Source organism: Manacus vitellinus, unplaced genomic scaffold (genome assembly GCF_001715985.3).
Source record: "Manacus vitellinus isolate BGI_N305 unplaced genomic scaffold, ASM171598v3 scaffold_54_pilon, whole genome shotgun sequence".
In the NCBI taxonomy this organism is placed as follows: Eukaryota; Metazoa; Chordata; class Aves; order Passeriformes; family Pipridae; genus Manacus; species Manacus vitellinus.
In genome coordinates this window covers 880,582-897,256 of record NW_021940645.1, presented here as the reverse complement: position 1 = coordinate 897,256, position 16,675 = coordinate 880,582, and the positions used below count along the sequence as shown (strand labels likewise).

Below are 16,675 nucleotides of genomic sequence, written 5' to 3'. Positions count from 1 at the left end.
TTGGCCAGAGAGCTGGGCCCTAGCTGGCTGTGTGTGCCCCAGGGGCACAGAAAAACATCCTTGGCTGTGGGGTTTGGGTACTGCTGGGTGGTGTGCCCCGTTACTCCTGCTGGAGCCGGGGACAACCTCTGCTCCTGACAGGTCAGGGTTGCTGCTGTGCACGTGGGCTGGGTTGGTCCAGGCTGAGGGCAAGGACGTTTTTGTGCCCATGTGCTGTGTTCTCCTAGATTGTGGTGAACTACTTTTCGCAAAGGACTGTGGATTAATCAAAGGTTTGTTTAAATTTGAAGGCTGTGAGATCTTCTGTGATCAGCTTTGTTTGTCAGTAGGCAACAAGGGGAACTTAATTCTGAAATACAAGGGTTATCTGTGTATGGCCCCCAAGAGGGACTTCGTGGTTTACCCAGCTTTCTGTTAAATCTTCTACGCTGGAGAAATGCTGCCACCCCGTGTTTATCTCCTAACTAAATGTCTTTGTACAGTGCCTCCCAAATAGATGTGGTGGAGAGTGGCTGACCGTGATGAATGCTAAAGGAAAAGCTGCCATTTATTCCTGTCAAGTATGTCATAAACACAAAGTCTATCTGGTCAAGCCAGAGGTTGTTCCACTTTATTGATTACACTAATGTTCCTGAGATGGCATAAGAAGACACTTCTTTGTGAATGTGCTGGATGTCTTGCTGTTGGCTTAACTTCTTCAGGATCACCTGGTCGTAATACATCAGACTACAACCAACAGAAGCAAATGAATGAAAAATTTTAAAAAAAAGAAACCTGAGAAAGTAAGTACCTTATAGATAAATGTGGTGCGTAACACAGCGCAGAAGCAGCATGTCCATGTCTCAACAAAAAAACCCACCTGCGGACAAAATGAACAGTTCTGCTCTGGTAGTGACAGCAACAACCATTAAAGGTTTGTTGGAGAGGAGGGGTGGGTGGGGGTTGTGTCTGTAGCTGGGTGATGGCCAGGCAAGGCTTGGCAGTGTGTGTGTGTGTTGGGGTGACAGGCTGTCAGATGAAAGGCTATGACTGTGAACCCTGGATTTTACAGATGGGGTCAGCACACCCCTATCATGTTAGCAGTAGCTGGATAATTGGATTAATCTGCTAGTAAATGTGTAGGGTAAATGATCAAACTTCTGTGGCAATTCTACTAGTTATTCAGCTTTTCCCATTAGTGGATATGAGCATATGAGGTTCATGGCTCCATGAAAAAAAAAAAAAGTAGCTAAATTCTGGATGCTACAGGATACAGGGTATAACCCCTTGGTTCAAATCAGTTGTCATTTCATGTTCTGAGCTTTCTCTTGGACCATAAGATATGAGGTGGAGCCCTGTAGGTAAGGCATTCTTATGTCTTCTATGAGAGTATGTGTGTGAGAGAGACAGACAAACAGAGACAGATGGGAAGGTAGATAGAGAGCAAGAGCACACAAGAATGTGCATACACTAAACATGTTTACAGTAAACCAGTTAATCTGAAAATTTCCCAGTGGAGTTGGCAGCAGCAGAGAAGCCGATCCGGCTCAGTACCCTAAAGAGAACGGCCCTTGCCCTCTGTAAACCCTGCTGGCAAGCTCTCCTTGGGCTTCCTGGCAAGTAGGGCAGCATGTTCATCCCCCTAATCCCTTATCACAGCTCTGCCTTGGAGCCAGGCCCACTGTAAACAACCAGTGACCCAGAGACAGGCAGCTTTGTGCCTGACTCCAGTGCTTTTGCTCCTGGGCACCACAAGCAACAGGTAATTAGCCCCTGGTCTCCTGTAGGAAAAAAATGTTGTTCTGCTCCTGCCCACTCTGGAAAACACTGGTTTTCCTAAGTTCAGCACTGCTTCTTGCAGGTAAGTTATTGCCATTCTTGAATATGGTTAACAATTATTAGTATTATTAATAATTAGTATTATAAATTATAAATTAATTTTATAAAAATTAGTATTAATAATAATTATTAGTGGCTGTCTTACAGAAGTGAAGGACCCTGCTCAGGAACCCAGCCCCAAGAGGCCACAAACGATGTTCAGATTGCTAACTGCTTCAAATAAATCAGTATTTGTACAGCTTATTCACATTTGAGCCTTGATCACCTCAGGTATACAAGGCAGGACTAGGACTGCAGGATAGTGGCACAATTCCTCTAAATAAGCACTATGATGTGGTATTTGGGCTTTGTTGATGTGTCAGGAAGGATTATTACATTGCTAAGTACCTGCTTCTGCTTGTCTTTTAGATTTTACTGAAATCGGAGCTTTTGCCAGTCCAAGTGAATGCGAAAGTGCAACCATAGATGATGTGAATGAGAGTCTTGAGGTAAGAGCTTGGCTGCACTGGCCACCCCAGGGCCTGCTCTGCACCCCCCTCCTGTGCTGGTGGGCTCCTGCCACCTCTGCCTGGGCTGGCTGGGCCAGCAGGACTCATGTACTGCTTTGGCAACGTGCAAAGAACGTGCTGGGGAGGGAGGGGAGGACATACAGGAGCAGAAAAATATCAGTGTCATTTGCCTTGCCATGTCTTTGGTCCTGCTACTGCTAGACCAAAAAATGTCCTTGTGGATTTATTTTCCAGTTTTGCTTTGCTCTGGATATATATAAAGTGGCTTTAACATAAACAGTATAGCTATATAAATAACAACAGCTAGCTAAGAATTCGTTAACTTCTTTGTTTGCACACATTCACAAACAGATTTTTTTTTTTTACACACACAAACATACAGAGTCTGTAAGGTGTCAGCATTCAGAAGATAAGTGTAACAAACCAGTGTTTTATATAGAAATAAAGTACATACAGTTATTTACAAAGGCATCTTTTCATATATAGGAAGAAAACCACCAAACCACCAGTCCTCTTCTTGAGCTCGATATGATGGAAAAATCCTATCTAGTCACAGTTTTAAAAGAAAGCCAGATTTCTTCCAAAACACTGTAGGGAGATTAGGATTACTGAAAGCTATACAATTTTCCAGATGGTTCTTGTTATGTATTAAGGAAAAAAAGAAAAGGAAAATTATCTGACCACATTAATTAATTAACTCCAAGGCTCCAATGTTTTTCCTCTTAAACTTAGACATTTTCTCCCTTATCCCAATAGAAATATTCAAAATGCCTTCCTGAAATGATTGCCAAGGGTAAGAAAGCTTCAATCAATTCCCTTGTCTGGACACTGCAAGAAACACTTGATCTCCTGCGCCCTGTTCAAGAGAAATGTGAGTCCCCTCCTGTACCAACACTCCCCTTTGCTGGTTAAGTGGCAGTGGAGAAGCACTAAGAAAATTTGTTCTCCCTGTACTCATAGTAAGCCAAATATCTGCATTTCTTTGGGGGAAATAAGCAGCAGGAGGTACAGGTGCTTAACCACTGGGCTGGCAGGGGCTGGGGAGGCACAGCAGCACAAATACGAGCAGTCCCTCTGTTCCTGCAGAACAGAGTATGCTAGTCATATTTTTCCAAGAAATATTTGGATAGTTTTGGCCATAATAGTACTGAATGTCAGTGCTGTGAACGTGAATACCCCTTTGAGCCACCTTACCACCAAAGTGTAACTGGTGCTGACACTGTTGTGGTGGGAAAGTGATGGGAAAGTTGGGTGTTGCCAAAAAAATAAAAAGGGGAAAAAAATCTTCAAACAAGCGAAAATGCTTACTTTGACAGTCAGCTAGTGGGGGCAGTTATCAACCATACCCAAGAGTTTGCTTGGGAAGGGGAGACTTTTATAATCACTTTCACTCTGATACATAGTTTTCTTGCTCTTTTGTTTGTTTGTCTGTTTGTTTTGTTTTGTTTTGGTTTTTTGTGGTTTTTTTTGTTTTGGTTTGGTTTGGTTTTTGTTTTTAATCCACTCAAAAGTTTGCAAGCAGCTGCCTCCATGCCCTCTCCCACTGGCCCCAAGGAACGGTGGGCTGGTGTGTGTCACCACCGACAGCGCTCAGTACTGCAAACCCATGTGCAACAAGGTAACATCCGTGGCTTACTGCTGCTATATTGCTGCATCCACGCAGTAATTTACAGCTGTTTATTGTGTAATGCATAATTTTCCTTGCTATACCATTTGTGTTCCTTAGAAGGATTGGTTGTAGTGTTTGTATTGATCTTCGCTGGCTGAATGTTTCTTCGTCTTACAGTTACCATGACCTATCCTAAGACACTGTTTGTTTATTTGCTCCCTGTCATTGTTTCCCAAGGGTTATGACTTTCAGTTCCTCAGAAGCAGCAGACTGTATGAAGCATGTGGTAATACCACTGGGTTTTCCTGGACCACGCAGTTTGTTGGGGGAAAGGAACTGGCTGTTTGCAACCGTAAGTATTCCTCAGACATATCTGTTCCTGAGGACAGGAGGCTCTGGCTCTTTTGTTTAAAAAAAAAGGAGGAAAGAAAAGGTTTTCTTTCTTGGCACGTGTGACAACCTAGGCATGTGTGACATTTTGAGAGCTAGCTCTGGGCTGGCAAATTGCTGAATGAGAAATCACGTTAGCTTTAAAACTATCACAAAGGCCTGAGCACTGCCATTTCAGCGTGGGGTAGCAAATATGACACATATGCAATATTTGTGGGAAGATGCACCTTTTTTTTTTTTTTTTTAAACAGGAAATTGGTATCACCTTGACACAAACCCCCTGTTGCACAAAGTCTGTGTGACCCACTGGACAGACAGCAGTAGAGTATAAAACTGTTTATCTTGCAGCAGTACTTGAAGAATCTCAGTAAAATTGGCCAGCACCTGCACTATTCCCTGTGTGTACACAATAAACCCCAGCAGCTGGTCCCCAGCCAGCGTCTTCATGCAGCAGCCCAAGGGTTTTAAGTCTGCTCCCTTTGTGCCCATTGAGCAATCTGTGACCCTAAGCAGGCTGTCTGACTCTGTTGTTATTGCCTTAATTTAAAAATAAAGGTGCACATAAATACACAAACAGGCTACCCTATCCCTCCTATGGTTAGTGGAAAAATATTTTACTGTTGACAGTGCCTTGTTGCTAAAGCAGTTGTTTTCTAAGGCTTAACAAAAGCAATCATCTAGGCACTTTTATTCCAAGTTGAAGACTAGTCTAGCACTTGTTTAAAGACCAGGACAAGTCTAAGCTAAGTAATTCAGCTGCCTTTTTTTTTTTTTTAATTTTCCTTTTGGTCATCTTTGATCTTTCCAGCCTCTGAGATGGCCATCGGTGGAGCTAAATCTGCCTATTTCCCCAGCAACAGCACCTGTCTGCACACAGTAGCCTTCCCTGAAACTCAGAGAGAGCAGCTAAACATCTTCCTGAAAGAGCTTGCTGAGCAAGGCATTGACAGCTCCAAACGGGATGAGGAGGCTGATTGTATCATCTGCGGTTACTAGCACCAAAAAGCTTGTGCCACAGACCAGCCAGCTGCCTGCAGTCTGACATGGGTATTTTGACAAGAGAAGCAGAGCAGTGAAATCATTTCTAAGACATGTAAGCATACAGCTTTTGTTTAGTTAAAGGACTAGAGACCATAGTCATAATATGACCTCAGCTTTGGCGTACAGAGATATAGATTAAATCGAATGACATCGCTCATGGTGGAAGTGTTTCAAAGAAAGAAGTTCACTTTTATGGCTTAAATTTGTCTAGCTGGAATTAAATAAGAATTACAGTTTTTTAATGGATGCAGTCATTATTTAAACACACTAATTGTTATCAGAAATCGTTCTCTGTCAGGGGTCATCTTTGATGAGAAAGGGCCATAGTTCTACTTACCTTTATAGTTGCCAATTAATCACTATTGTTGCTCTGATGAACATTAAAACAATGAATGTCATAACAGTTACTGGTTGTAGGGATGTAATTCTTTATTCATGTGCCTGCTTGACCGGGGTTTAGAACATCAGCAGAAAACCTGTCCATTGTCCACCTGGCACTTGGGGCAAGTGAAGACCAAAGACAGCTTAGCCCTGGTAATCCAGTTAATTTGTGGAGCTGTAGCTACCAAAGAGATGTGCATGTGAATTATTATGAAATGTAAACAAGAAGCTTAGTTATTGCTTGGTTTTCAGTGGAATCTGTGCTTGTAGTTATATTTTCATTTTCTTCTGTTGAGCAAACACTGAAGCTGTAGGTCTGAAGACAGACAGCTCATCTGTTTGTGTTTCCTTTCCCTTCTTTACCTTTTTCCTATTCCTGTCAATCTCTCAGCCACAGACAGCATAGTTTTGTGCTAGATGATGTATAATTGACCTTTACATCATTAATTGGATAAATGATTCAGATATATATTTACATCTCATATTTCAGACTTAAAATCCAGTCATTACAAGCAAAAGAAAACAGCAGCTGCTTTTGGGCCCAGGAGCAGACAGTCATATGACAATGAATAGAGCAGATAATTACACCAGCAAAGGGATGATTTGGCTGCTTTGGCTGCTTATAAACCATGCAGCAGTAACTTAAGTCATTGTGTTGGAGACAAAAGTGCTGTAGTCTTAAAGAAAAGCAATGGCTTTTGAGTCACTTGTGAGTTTGTTTATTTCTGTCAAACAAATGATCTCTATCAAATGAAATTGTAATGGGTTTGAGTCTTTTCAGCCAGTTCATTAAAGCTGATGTTCAGCTAAAATATCTGGAGCAGTTTCCAGTATATTTTTTCTACTGGTGTTAAAAAACATTTTTTCTCTCAATTATATTAATCTATTTGGTGACTTCCTAAACCAACCAAAAAAAGAAAACTAATATTGTATTTCGTAAGGAAATCAAATCCATTGCTCTTGTAAATGAACAGAAACTATTAAATCTGTTTAATTAAATTAATTCTGTGTGTCAGGAATCCTGATAATGAGCATCACATAATGTGGAAGAATTAGGCTGGAAAGCTTTAATATGATGTGTCATAAATTTGATATTAAGCTGGAGATTGGGTTGCTGGGTGGTTTTGTTTTTGTTTTTTTTTCCAAAAACTTGCAGAGAAACAGTTTTGTTCTATGCCCACCATCCAAGTTATTATTTATATATTAGAAAGGGAGGTTGACCCAATAAGCCTCTACAAGACAGTTAAAAAGTAAAGTCAACTTAATAATATTATTTCCCAAAGTAAATTTGCAGAATTTATTTCAGGCAAACAGTTGCTGTATGTTTGCATTAACCTCACGTTGGTGTCTGGCTGGGCATGTCTGAGCATTGGGCCATCCCTCATGCTCCTGCTCCAGGATGGTGGGGGGCTTTGTGTTCTGGCACTTGGATGTTGCAGAGAGAAGAAAACTCATATGGAAGGAAAGACATTAAGAACATTTTAGGTGAGTAAGTTTTCAGATCAGACAAAAGAAGCACAATATGCTTATTTATTGCACCATTCTCTGATTATTTATTTTTTTAGGTTCTGCAATACAACCAGACTAAAGTACTACCTCCCTAGAGTATCCTGCATGCTTCTGATAAGTTCACTTGCATAACTGTCAGTCATCTCAGCTAGAAGGCTTTGGTAATATTTACAGTGTAACTATAAACAGGGAGGCTTTCCTGATATTAATTAAGGAAATACAATGCTGCATTATGCTTGCTTCTCTTTCAGGCCATTATAACACAAGAGAAGAACTCAGTCTAGGAACTGAGCCAATAACAGTAATTAAAATATAGCCAAAAAATGAAAGGCAAAGTGCTCAGAACTGTAGTTCACGACGACAAAATCACACCCATTCTCTACTCACAGGAACTAAGCAGCAATAGACTGGTAAACCCGCTGCTTTTGGGTGGATCTTGGGCAGAAAGAGCGATCCTGAGAGATGCGATCGTTCCGAACCATGCTCTGCAGGGAAGGGTGGTGTGGCGGCTGTTTGCAGGGCTGGCTCACACCGAGCCCTGCAGGGAGACCTGCGGCACACGCTTCATCCTCCAGAGCACCACGGCAGCGGGGGGCAGGAGCATGAGCAGACTCATGGCCAGCACTGCGGCGAGGATCACCAGCAGGATTTGCCACGGGGCCAGGACTGTTTCCACCGTTATTTCCTCCATTGCAAGAGTCCGAGGCTGTAAAGCAAAGAGGGACACTGCATTATTTTCTTTCAAATGGGACTTACGATCTGTGTACATGTGTTTGCTTTAGCCAGCCTGGGCTCTTGCCCTCCCGGCGGGTTTTCCTTCTGGCCTTGGGAACGATTCCCTTTCCTTGGCTGCTGGTCCGGGATGGCTTTTTCCTTTTCCTTTTCCTTTTCCTTTTCCTTTTCCTTTTTTCCTTTTCCTTTCCCTTTCCTTTTTCCTTTCCCTTTCCTTTTTCCTTTCCCTTTCCTTTCCTTCAACTGATTCTACAATCTTTGATATTTTAGTAGGTCACCAATTCCACTAAATTATGCTAATTAAGTATGCTAAATAAAACCAGACATTTACTATTGAAATTCCAGTATCTTCTACAAACAGGGCTTACAGCTCCCATATTGTCTGCATATGAGAGCTGCTCAGTGAGATACAAAGATGAACTCCCAGGTGCTTTAGCACAACTGGAGCTGCAGAACACTTCTTGTTTTGCAGAGGTGTGAACATTCTTCTCCCAGGCACATAATTATATTAATGGAAAAGCAAGTCAAGAGGCATAAACCAGCAACAGTGATGACTTGTTCTGCTTCATTTTCCATGCAGTCAGTGATTTAAATATTTAGCCTTCAAGTGGGGGAAAGCAAGTGCTACTGTGTACTTGTTCTCTAACTTAACTGCCAACTTCCTATTAATAGTTAGAGATAATTACACATGATTTGTTTTCTGAAGAGGGAGGTCATTGCTGCTGCAATGCCCATAGTGTGCCTTGTAATCTTGTGCACCTGCAGAAAGGTGAATTTCTCTGCCACTTCTTGTGTTACAAGCAGAGGTAGGAAATGGTAAGAACATGAAAAGTTTTGAAACGTGGATGTCTGGCACAATCATGGACTTGAAATGAGGGGGATGATCAAGAGATAACTATACTGCAAGTTAAAAGCATCACTTAAAACTCCTTCCTATAGGAGCCAGAAATCAAATTAATGAGTTTGGTACCTAAGAGAAAAGGCTGCATTTCAACTATATAAAACCTTAGAAAGATCTAATGATGCTGCTTTGATCTCTAGAGGGCTAAACCTTTCAAACCAAGAGTGTATGAAAATTCTCAGAATCATTAAATATTAAAAGAAATTTCATTGAACTTGTTTGTTATAAATATCTCCCTCTACAAATAACACTTGAATTCAGTGCTAATTGTAATAGTTCAGTATTCATTTATGCAGGATTTCAGTATTTATAAAGCATGCTGTAGTTTAGTCTGATTAAGTAAAATGTGCATATATTTAGCTTCCTGTGAGTAAAGTCACAGCAGGACAAAAATCTAGCTTAAAATACTTAAAAAAAAATATGAAATTTGGGTGAAGAAATTAAATATGTGAAACCTGGGAGAAGATTTTGAAAAAGAAAGTTATGATGAAGACAGAGAATATTTAATAAGGTAAAAATAGTATAGCACACTATTGGCATTATGCTGATCATGCCTTTAGTTTCACCTCACTTCCAAAGGAAGCATGTGATTACAATAAAAGTTAAAATGCAAGAGAATTTTCTCAGATGTTATTTAAAGGAATCATCAATCACACTTTCTGGACACAAAGATTTTGACTTTTATATTTTGTTTAATGTCAGATAACACATTCTGACATATGTCTATTATTTTCCTGATTATTGAATGTGTAGCAGAGATGAGTTACCTACATCTGAGTCAAACAGACATTTCTTGTTCTGAAATATTTAGACTTTAAACACATTTGAATTACTTATGCAAACTGATCTAAGTTTAAAAGGAGAAAAAAGCATTGCCCTATGCAATTTACTTGCAGACATAATTCTAACTATTTAGCAAACTATTTTGATATTAGTGAACTTAAAATAAATTATATGAATAGCAACTCTACAGTTTCTTCTTCATATCTTCCCTGCTGACAACCTTTTAACCAAATGAGAAATAATTTAACTATCCCTTTATTTTTGCAGGAATGCCATGAAGCAGTTGAATTTGTGTTGAATTTTTTCACCTTTCTCAGCTTGACTACCTGAAATAAGTTCTGGCTTTCTCTAAAACTTGTGTGGCCCTGTAGGTATTCAGATCTTTTCTATCTGCTCTTACCTTCTCAGTGTCCTCAAGGTGTCTTGCACAAAAAATCGTGTTGCTTCGTTTGGGTGTCCATCCTCCACCCTCAGGCAGCAGGAGCCTGTGTTAGAGGTGTTCAACCTGCAGAATGAAGGAGGGAGGGTGAGGGCAGCGTCCCCTCACCTGTGTGAGGCTCAGGTGAGCACAGCAGTGTACACAGGTACTTGTTTGTTCAGTGGTACTTGTGTTGCCTCCCACTTGGTGTTCTTAAAGTGGCACAATCCTTTCCAAACAACTGATGAAAGCTGGCCTGCCTTGACTGCAGTTTGCTTGGAATCAGCAAAACAATAGCTGGCTGTTTCCACATGCACAAGCTGCTTTAGGAGACAGTCACTTGTAGTGTAAACTGATGGCCACTTGGGCTTTCCGTGTAAATCATTTTATTTACTCAGAAGTGAGTAATCTGATTAATTCATATTCTGACTGATTATTATTATTATTATTATGAATAGCACATGCAGCTTCAGAGATGAAGGTCACTGCAAATTCAAGGGGTTCATACACCCACATCTCTTCCAACTATGCATGTTCTACAACCTACTTTGCTACTTACAGGCTTAGCTTTATTTACATATCTGAGAAATCACAGCTATGCTCAGGCTGCTGCAGTATCTACTGTACAGAGTAAAGAGCATGTAGAAACGTTTTCAGAGGCTTTGCTAAGCCAGCTCTGGCTCTGGTCCATGCTGTTGTGGAGGTGGCATTACACAGTCCCTGAGAACTGGCCCTCCTGCCTGAGCACAGTACTGCATCTGGCCCTTGTCTGTTGACAAGGGAAGGTGTGAAGGACAAACTGCAGTCTGGGTCTTTTCACAAATCAGAGGATGCTATACTTCCCTCTCATTCAGATTTAGGAAATAAATTCAGTGCCCAAATCTTGAACCAATTTGTTTTTCAGGCCAAGACTGCTGTTTCCAGTCCTGCCTGCTGCCAGCAGGGTTGCTGGAGGTGACAGTGTCAGGCAGGATGACAAATATTTGCTTTGAGGTTTTTTATGTCCTCACTTAGAACCACAAGTAGCTACGGTGTCTGAACAGGCTCAGCATCTGTAGCTGTGCAGTAACACACAAAGTCCTTTACCCTCTTCCCTGGGAACCCATGGGGGAAATGACCAAAGCTGGCGTGGTGATGGAACATTTCTTCTGTGGCACATATTCATTAGACTAACACTGAAGGCAGCCACTTTTTCAGACACCTCTCTAATTTTGAGATAACTCTGTAACTCTCTGGAGATAAGAAGGATAAAATAAAAAAAAACTTACCTTGGCTTTAAATGTTTGGTGGTGGTGGGGTGTGTGTCCAAATTCATTCCCAGGATGATGTTAATCATTGTAAACTTCCTAAGCTTCACTGGAATATGAGTGGAAAACTACTATACGAGGCGATGCTCACGATCCTGTTTCCTTGTGCTCATGGCAGAGCTGGTTTCACAACAGGAGTCACGCAAGGCTGAGGACGTGGACAGGTGAGCTGGTGGGTGCAGGCAGGTACTGGTGAGCTGTAAAACATTCGTGAGTGAGAACAGAGTTAGAAAGTGCCACAGTGCCTGTGGACTCCTGAGTCCTCGCTTCCCCTCTATGTACCTTTCAGCTGGATTAATACAGCAGCATACCTACACCTCAGATGATATGGGGTTCAGTAGTTTATATTTTGGCTATGTTGTCCAGAAACAAGGCATTAGTTAACATCTTGCAGATCTCCTTACATACTAAACACATGCATGGATAAACTGAGGACTTTGCTCACGTAAGTTTTATCTTTGCATGTGTTGAGATAACTTTACAGCTCTTGGAAACATGGTCCTATTTAGTATGCATTGTGATGAAGGATTTGAATACTGCTGGAGTGAATAATTAAGTAACCTGTGGAGGTAGACCACCTGCAGGCACCAAACTGTTCAAGCAGAAAGGTGTCTTGGTTTGAAGTTAGCCCTGTTGCATTAATCATCCTAAGTAAATACCTGTAAGATAAATTGCTTAGCTTGCAGAGAATAACAGCAAGAATGATTTGCAGGCCCTGACATCAAACACAGGGCTGAATTGTGGCCAGGAAGAGCCATGCCTTGTCACAGAGCAGGTGGAGAGACCTTGTGCTCAAAATAATTTAGTAATTGAATTTAAGCCAGTGCAGGAATGTTGTGCATGGCAAGTTGCTGCTCTGGAATTACAGTGATGTGCAGAGCTACGAGGCTCAAGCAACCCCTTTGCTGGCCCCTGGGTTCACACCAGCTGTGAGCATGCCTTCCCTCCCCAGTTACCTTCATACTTTGACTGTTCTGTCTCCCTGTCACACAGAGGGCAATGTTTCCTTGCTCAGCTGTCCATGACCAAGCTGGAACTAACACAGTGCGAGTGAGTGTGACTGATGGCCAGGCACTTGGATTTACGTGTATGGAGACATGCCCAGACACTCAACCAGCCTTTGTGCCATGTCATGGAGCTTATGCAGAGCCTTTAGCCTGAGCTGGAAAGTGCAGGCTCTGAGCAGCTTCTGCAAGGAGTGTGGAGTATTGGCTGCTTCAGCAGGGTAGGTATCCACCAAGCTTAGCCCTGTGGGCATCTCAGTGAGGGCCTGACAAACAGCACTGTGGTGCCCAAAATTAGTTGTCCCTGAATCTTGGTATAATCTAGCTTAAAAAAATCGGCTTTGTCATGGCTCTACTGACCTAAACCACATGGTAACTCCTGTTAGCTCCTGTGCGTTTTCTTCCACACACATCCCATGTGGCATGGAACCTTGGGTTCACTCCTTTGAGTCAGAAAGGGATTAGGAGTTGCTGAAGGGGCTCAGGACTGGTGGCTTCTGGCCACCATTTTTGAGGTATATGAAGGCTAAAGACCTGCTGACTCCAAAGTTTCCCATGGGAAATGTAAGGTGGGTGAGTCCCCTGTGTGCTCATGGCTCTGTGTCACCCTCTCAGCAGTGCTCATGTCTTCCTTCAAGGGACCTGTTGTGGGTGAGAGTGGCCAAGGAAACAGGCTGAGCAACAATAGTGGTAGCAGGAGTGTCTGTACAGGTAGTTTTGGTAAGGGAAACTTACAGAAAGGGATCAAAATACACATGACTTTGAGGCTTATGGGTCAAGGGGTGCTGGAAGATCTTATGGCTGCAAGCCACTTTAGGTATGTGCTCAAGAAATCTACTTTTTGGTCTTGTAATAAATTATCAGTCTAACAGCAGCAGAAACCCATAGGCAGTAGTATTAAGAGACTCAGTGGGCAATGAATAACAAAACAGGCAAAACGGTCACTGGTTTTGTTATAAACAATTTCCTCTTTATAGCTGGCATTTGTTTAAAAGATAAATCAGGCTGGGAAAGAGTGAATTTTATTTTTTCATGCTGCATTGTCTGAGTTCACTAGCTACAAATGAAGAGACAACCAAGAGAGAAGCATATTCCAGAAAGCCTGCCAGAGAGCAGCAAGGGAAGCACTAGAACTGGCAGACAATAAGGCGATTCTGGTTGCACCTTTTGTCATTCCAAGTGCCATCAGTGTACATCTCCACACATCCCTCCTCCCCTTTGCCAGAAGGTTCATTTAAATGCCAGTTAGTATAGCTCAGCTTTGTACCATTCAAAAACTGGAATTTGCCTGGAATAAGAGATTCCTTTAGCCCTAGGTAGGCGTAGGTATTAAAAGTTTTCACAAAGTACCGAATGGCATCGTTCTCGCCCGGGTTCCTCGGAGCAGCAATAGACCCTCCAGCTTCTTTGCATTTTTGCAGCGTAGTATTGAAATCAGCCCTTTCCCCACTGATAGCAAATATTTTTCCTCCAGACTCCGTTATCATCTTTTCCAAGCGGAGGACTGCAAGATGAGGTGAAAGCTGTTAAACTGCTGTGCATTGTTTTGTGGTGACTTCACTGCCAATTTTAACTCCTGCTATTTTCCTCCATAACTTTAGATTAAACTCAGGAAAAGATAAAGGAAAGGTGAACTTGAAATCAAAGCTAAAAAAAAGGAAGGAAAAAATTTAACCCCCAAAAGCCAGAAGAAATCTGAAAATGAGGAGAAGGGAAAAAGGGAAGAAGCACATAAATACATAGTCAGTGAAACAGGAGAAGCACAAAACAGGTTGGAGAAGGAGGGAAGGAAGTGAGGAATTCTACATTTGGAAGAAGTATATGACTTTGAGACTCTCTCTAAGACTGAGATGGTTTGCAGTATACAGATGTCCTTGACATTTGGTGTTATGTGCTTGAGTGAGTAGGATCTTAGATGTGATCTAATTGTGACTGTTTTGGTATGTTTTCAGGTTTATTTGTCTATTGGGAGAATGAGGTGCCCATGGAGCAGTTCAGCATAGGCAAGGGGTTTTAATCTGTTTCATTTCTGACTTGCTTGCACTCCTACTTCAGAACTGGTACCCAGGCATCCCCCACTAACTATGAAAATCTAATCCCCCACCCCCCCATTTGAGAGTTATCATGCATGATATAAACAGGATATAAATAGAATGCAACAAAACTGGAGAAAATACTGCCTTTTTCCTAAGAAGCCATTTTTGCTCATCCTGTCTATCCCCACTAATCAAGTTACAGCAGAAAGTAAAGGCAGATAAAATACCTCCTTCCAGTCTGGAAATCCGACGTTCCAATTGATGATTAATGTCTCCCATTTCACCATCAGCCACCGGTTTGGAAGCTATGAACAAAAGCAGCTATTATATGCTTTGTGTTATAGTTTGAGTCTTGGCTTTCAAGATAAAAGCACGGGTTAATCACGGAAAATGAATGTGAACTTTTAAAATGTTTGACATAGTTTAGTTTACTGCTGTGTTTTAAATAGGGGATATCTTTGGACATTGATCTTTGTAAGGATAGGGGATACATTCCTAGAAATTACCTGTTTATGGAAAACTGGAATTGGTAAACTGAGTTAGTCTTCCCTCTAAGTGATTGAGCCACTCCACTCAAAACACTGGCATTTGTGCCGTAGGTTTAGCTGATTTTTAACTGTGTCTAGGGACTGAATCCTTCATAGAATTCTTTAAGCTGTTCAAGCACTTTCTTGCAGCTCCAGCCTAAGCACTTTGCAGCAAGTTCCTTCTGCTATGGAAAATTATAACCTTTTCTTTGTGGATTGAACCACTGCATCATTCAATAGGAGAGATTTAGACATCTTACTTCATACAAAGAATTAATAAAGATCTGATTATTTTCTCTCAAGTAGAACCCACATCAGATTATGCAAGATAGCACTGAGTTTACCAAGCATAAAAATGGAACAGAGCAGATAAAAATAGAGATGGTAACTTCACGTACTTAGTTCTTCATCTGTTCCACCTCCAGTCAAATGCTTGAAAATATATGAAAGAAATCCTGCAGGTGTACCTTGGGCACATAATGGGAGCAGGAAAAAAGTTACTCCTAAGATTTTGTGGAACAGCTGTGGAGACAGCATCATTTAAAGCCAAAGGTAAAACAGACTGGTTGTCTCTCCAGTGTAGAGTCCTGTATTAAAAAAAAAAAAGGGGGGGGGAAATGTTTCAGAATTTTGCTGTCTGGGTGTGAAGTTTTCTGTATGTTAAGCTTTGCTTACAGTGACATGAATGCCATTAATGTAGTTACAAAATTAGCTTATTTCAAATCATTAAAATATTTTTCCAAAAGACAGTCTGCTACTCTACAAAAGTCCACAGAGCAAAAACCCAAAACATCCCTTTCAGAGCTCTTCTTTGTACAACAGATATCATTATATGCCATTTTGCCCCATGGAAAAAGCTATAGTTTCAATTTTAATTTTACAGGAGAGCAACAGACACATGGTTGCTTTAGCAAGAGAAAGTTGGTTTAGGACAAACTGGGTCAAGCTGTCTTTATCAATTGGTTTAAGAACAAAACAATTTTTAAAGCTCATTCTTCCGTTGCAGCATCCATTTTTAATATATCTTCACAGCAGGTGACATGGTCTATAAAAATAGGTGAAAGTGATAATAAAAATGTTGAGACACAAATCAGAAATGGAGAATTTTGTAATAGTTTAATAGATTCAACAAAATTTAAGCAAAAACTTATTAAAAGATGTTCAACTTACCTAGCAGCTCCAATACGAATTAAGAAAGGCTTAATAAATGGTCTAATTTATAGGGCATGTAACTTGAGATTCATCTTCTTACTTACAGGAAATACAAAGAACATGTCATCTGATATGAATTTGCATATGATTTTCTTCAAGAGGCAAACATACTTAAAATGTGAGCAAAATACTTGAAGGTACTTTTTTAATTTGTAGAAACACTTTCACACGTTTTAAAACACCAAACCTAAAGCAGAACAAAGCAATTTCTCAATACATATTTGAAATACCTGGTGTTTCCACAGAATGGCTGTGTAAATGTTAAATTGGAAATGTCACTGAAGATAAGCCAAAACAAATTCACCTGGAATGAAACATGAATCATCATTCTCATTACAGACCAAGGCATAAAGGAGACAGCTACAGAAGCACATACTTAAATATCTTACAGAATACTCCAGGGGAAGTTTATAGATCATAAATAACAGTTTTCTCCAACAGAACAATGACCTTTCAGTGAAGGAAAAAGCTGCTCTACAGCAGTCTTGTGAGTACAGA

At 41.0% G+C, this 16,675-nt stretch overlaps 2 protein-coding genes and 1 long non-coding RNA gene across 4 annotated transcripts; 1 reads left to right on the top strand and 2 right to left on the bottom strand.

Moving 5' to 3' along the window:
• Window positions 1–1,646: 1,646 nt before the first annotated feature.
• Window positions 1,647–5,774, top strand: LOC108641188. The gene is made up of 6 exons (XM_018081607.2): window positions 1,647–1,840; window positions 2,227–2,306; window positions 3,084–3,198; window positions 3,839–3,945; window positions 4,174–4,288; window positions 5,135–5,774. Exons 1-6 carry the CDS (start codon window positions 1,774–1,776, stop codon window positions 5,320–5,322), a joined length of 672 nt encoding a protein of 223 aa, XP_017937096.2. The 5' UTR covers window positions 1,647–1,773; the 3' UTR covers window positions 5,323–5,774.
• A 1,503-nt stretch (window positions 5,775–7,277) lies between these two features.
• Window positions 7,278–10,289, bottom strand: LOC115307802. Its single transcript, XR_003916162.1, has 2 exons — window positions 10,074–10,289; window positions 7,278–7,963 (listed from the first exon to the last, which is right to left on the bottom strand). It is a non-coding gene; the product is annotated as an uncharacterized LOC115307802 (long non-coding RNA).
• A 3,058-nt stretch (window positions 10,290–13,347) lies between these two features.
• Window positions 13,348–16,249, bottom strand: LOC103762952 (pulmonary surfactant-associated protein A). Of its 2 annotated transcripts, none has more exons than XM_018081562.2 (4): window positions 16,136–16,249; window positions 15,364–15,552; window positions 14,666–14,743; window positions 13,348–13,906 (listed from the first exon to the last, which is right to left on the bottom strand). In XM_018081562.2, the coding sequence occupies exons 2-4, from the start codon at window positions 15,503–15,505 to the stop codon at window positions 13,530–13,532; spliced, it is 597 nt and encodes a 198-aa protein (XP_017937051.1). In that variant the 5' UTR covers window positions 15,506–15,552; window positions 16,136–16,249; the 3' UTR covers window positions 13,348–13,529. The 2 variants fall into 2 exon arrangements, with proteins under 2 accessions (XP_017937051.1, XP_017937052.1); XM_018081563.2 differs by having other exon boundaries at window positions 15,433–15,552.
• Between the last annotated feature and the right edge of the window lie 426 nt (window positions 16,250–16,675).

Excerpts from the sequence above, each read along its gene's own strand:
- LOC108641188 (XM_018081607.2), top strand. The coding sequence starts at position 1,774 with ATGTTGTTCTGCTCCTGCCCACTCTGGAAAACACTGGTTTTCCTAAGT. Across the intron at positions 3,946-4,173 it reads GCAAACCCATGTGCAACAAG|GGTTATGACTTTCAGTTCCT; the intron begins GTAACATCCGTG and ends TTGTTTCCCAAG. Across the intron at positions 4,289-5,134 it reads GGAACTGGCTGTTTGCAACC|CCTCTGAGATGGCCATCGGT; the intron begins GTAAGTATTCCT and ends TGATCTTTCCAG.
- LOC103762952 (XM_018081562.2), bottom strand. The coding sequence starts at position 15,505 with ATGATGCTGTCTCCACAGCTGTTCCACAAAATCTTAGGAGTAACTTTT. Across the intron at positions 14,744-15,363 it reads TGGAACAGATGAAGAACTAA|CTTCCAAACCGGTGGCTGAT; the intron begins GTACGTGAAGTT and ends TTTTGTTCATAG. Across the intron at positions 13,907-14,665 it reads GATTTCCAGACTGGAAGGAG|TCCTCCGCTTGGAAAAGATG; the intron begins GTATTTTATCTG and ends CTCATCTTGCAG.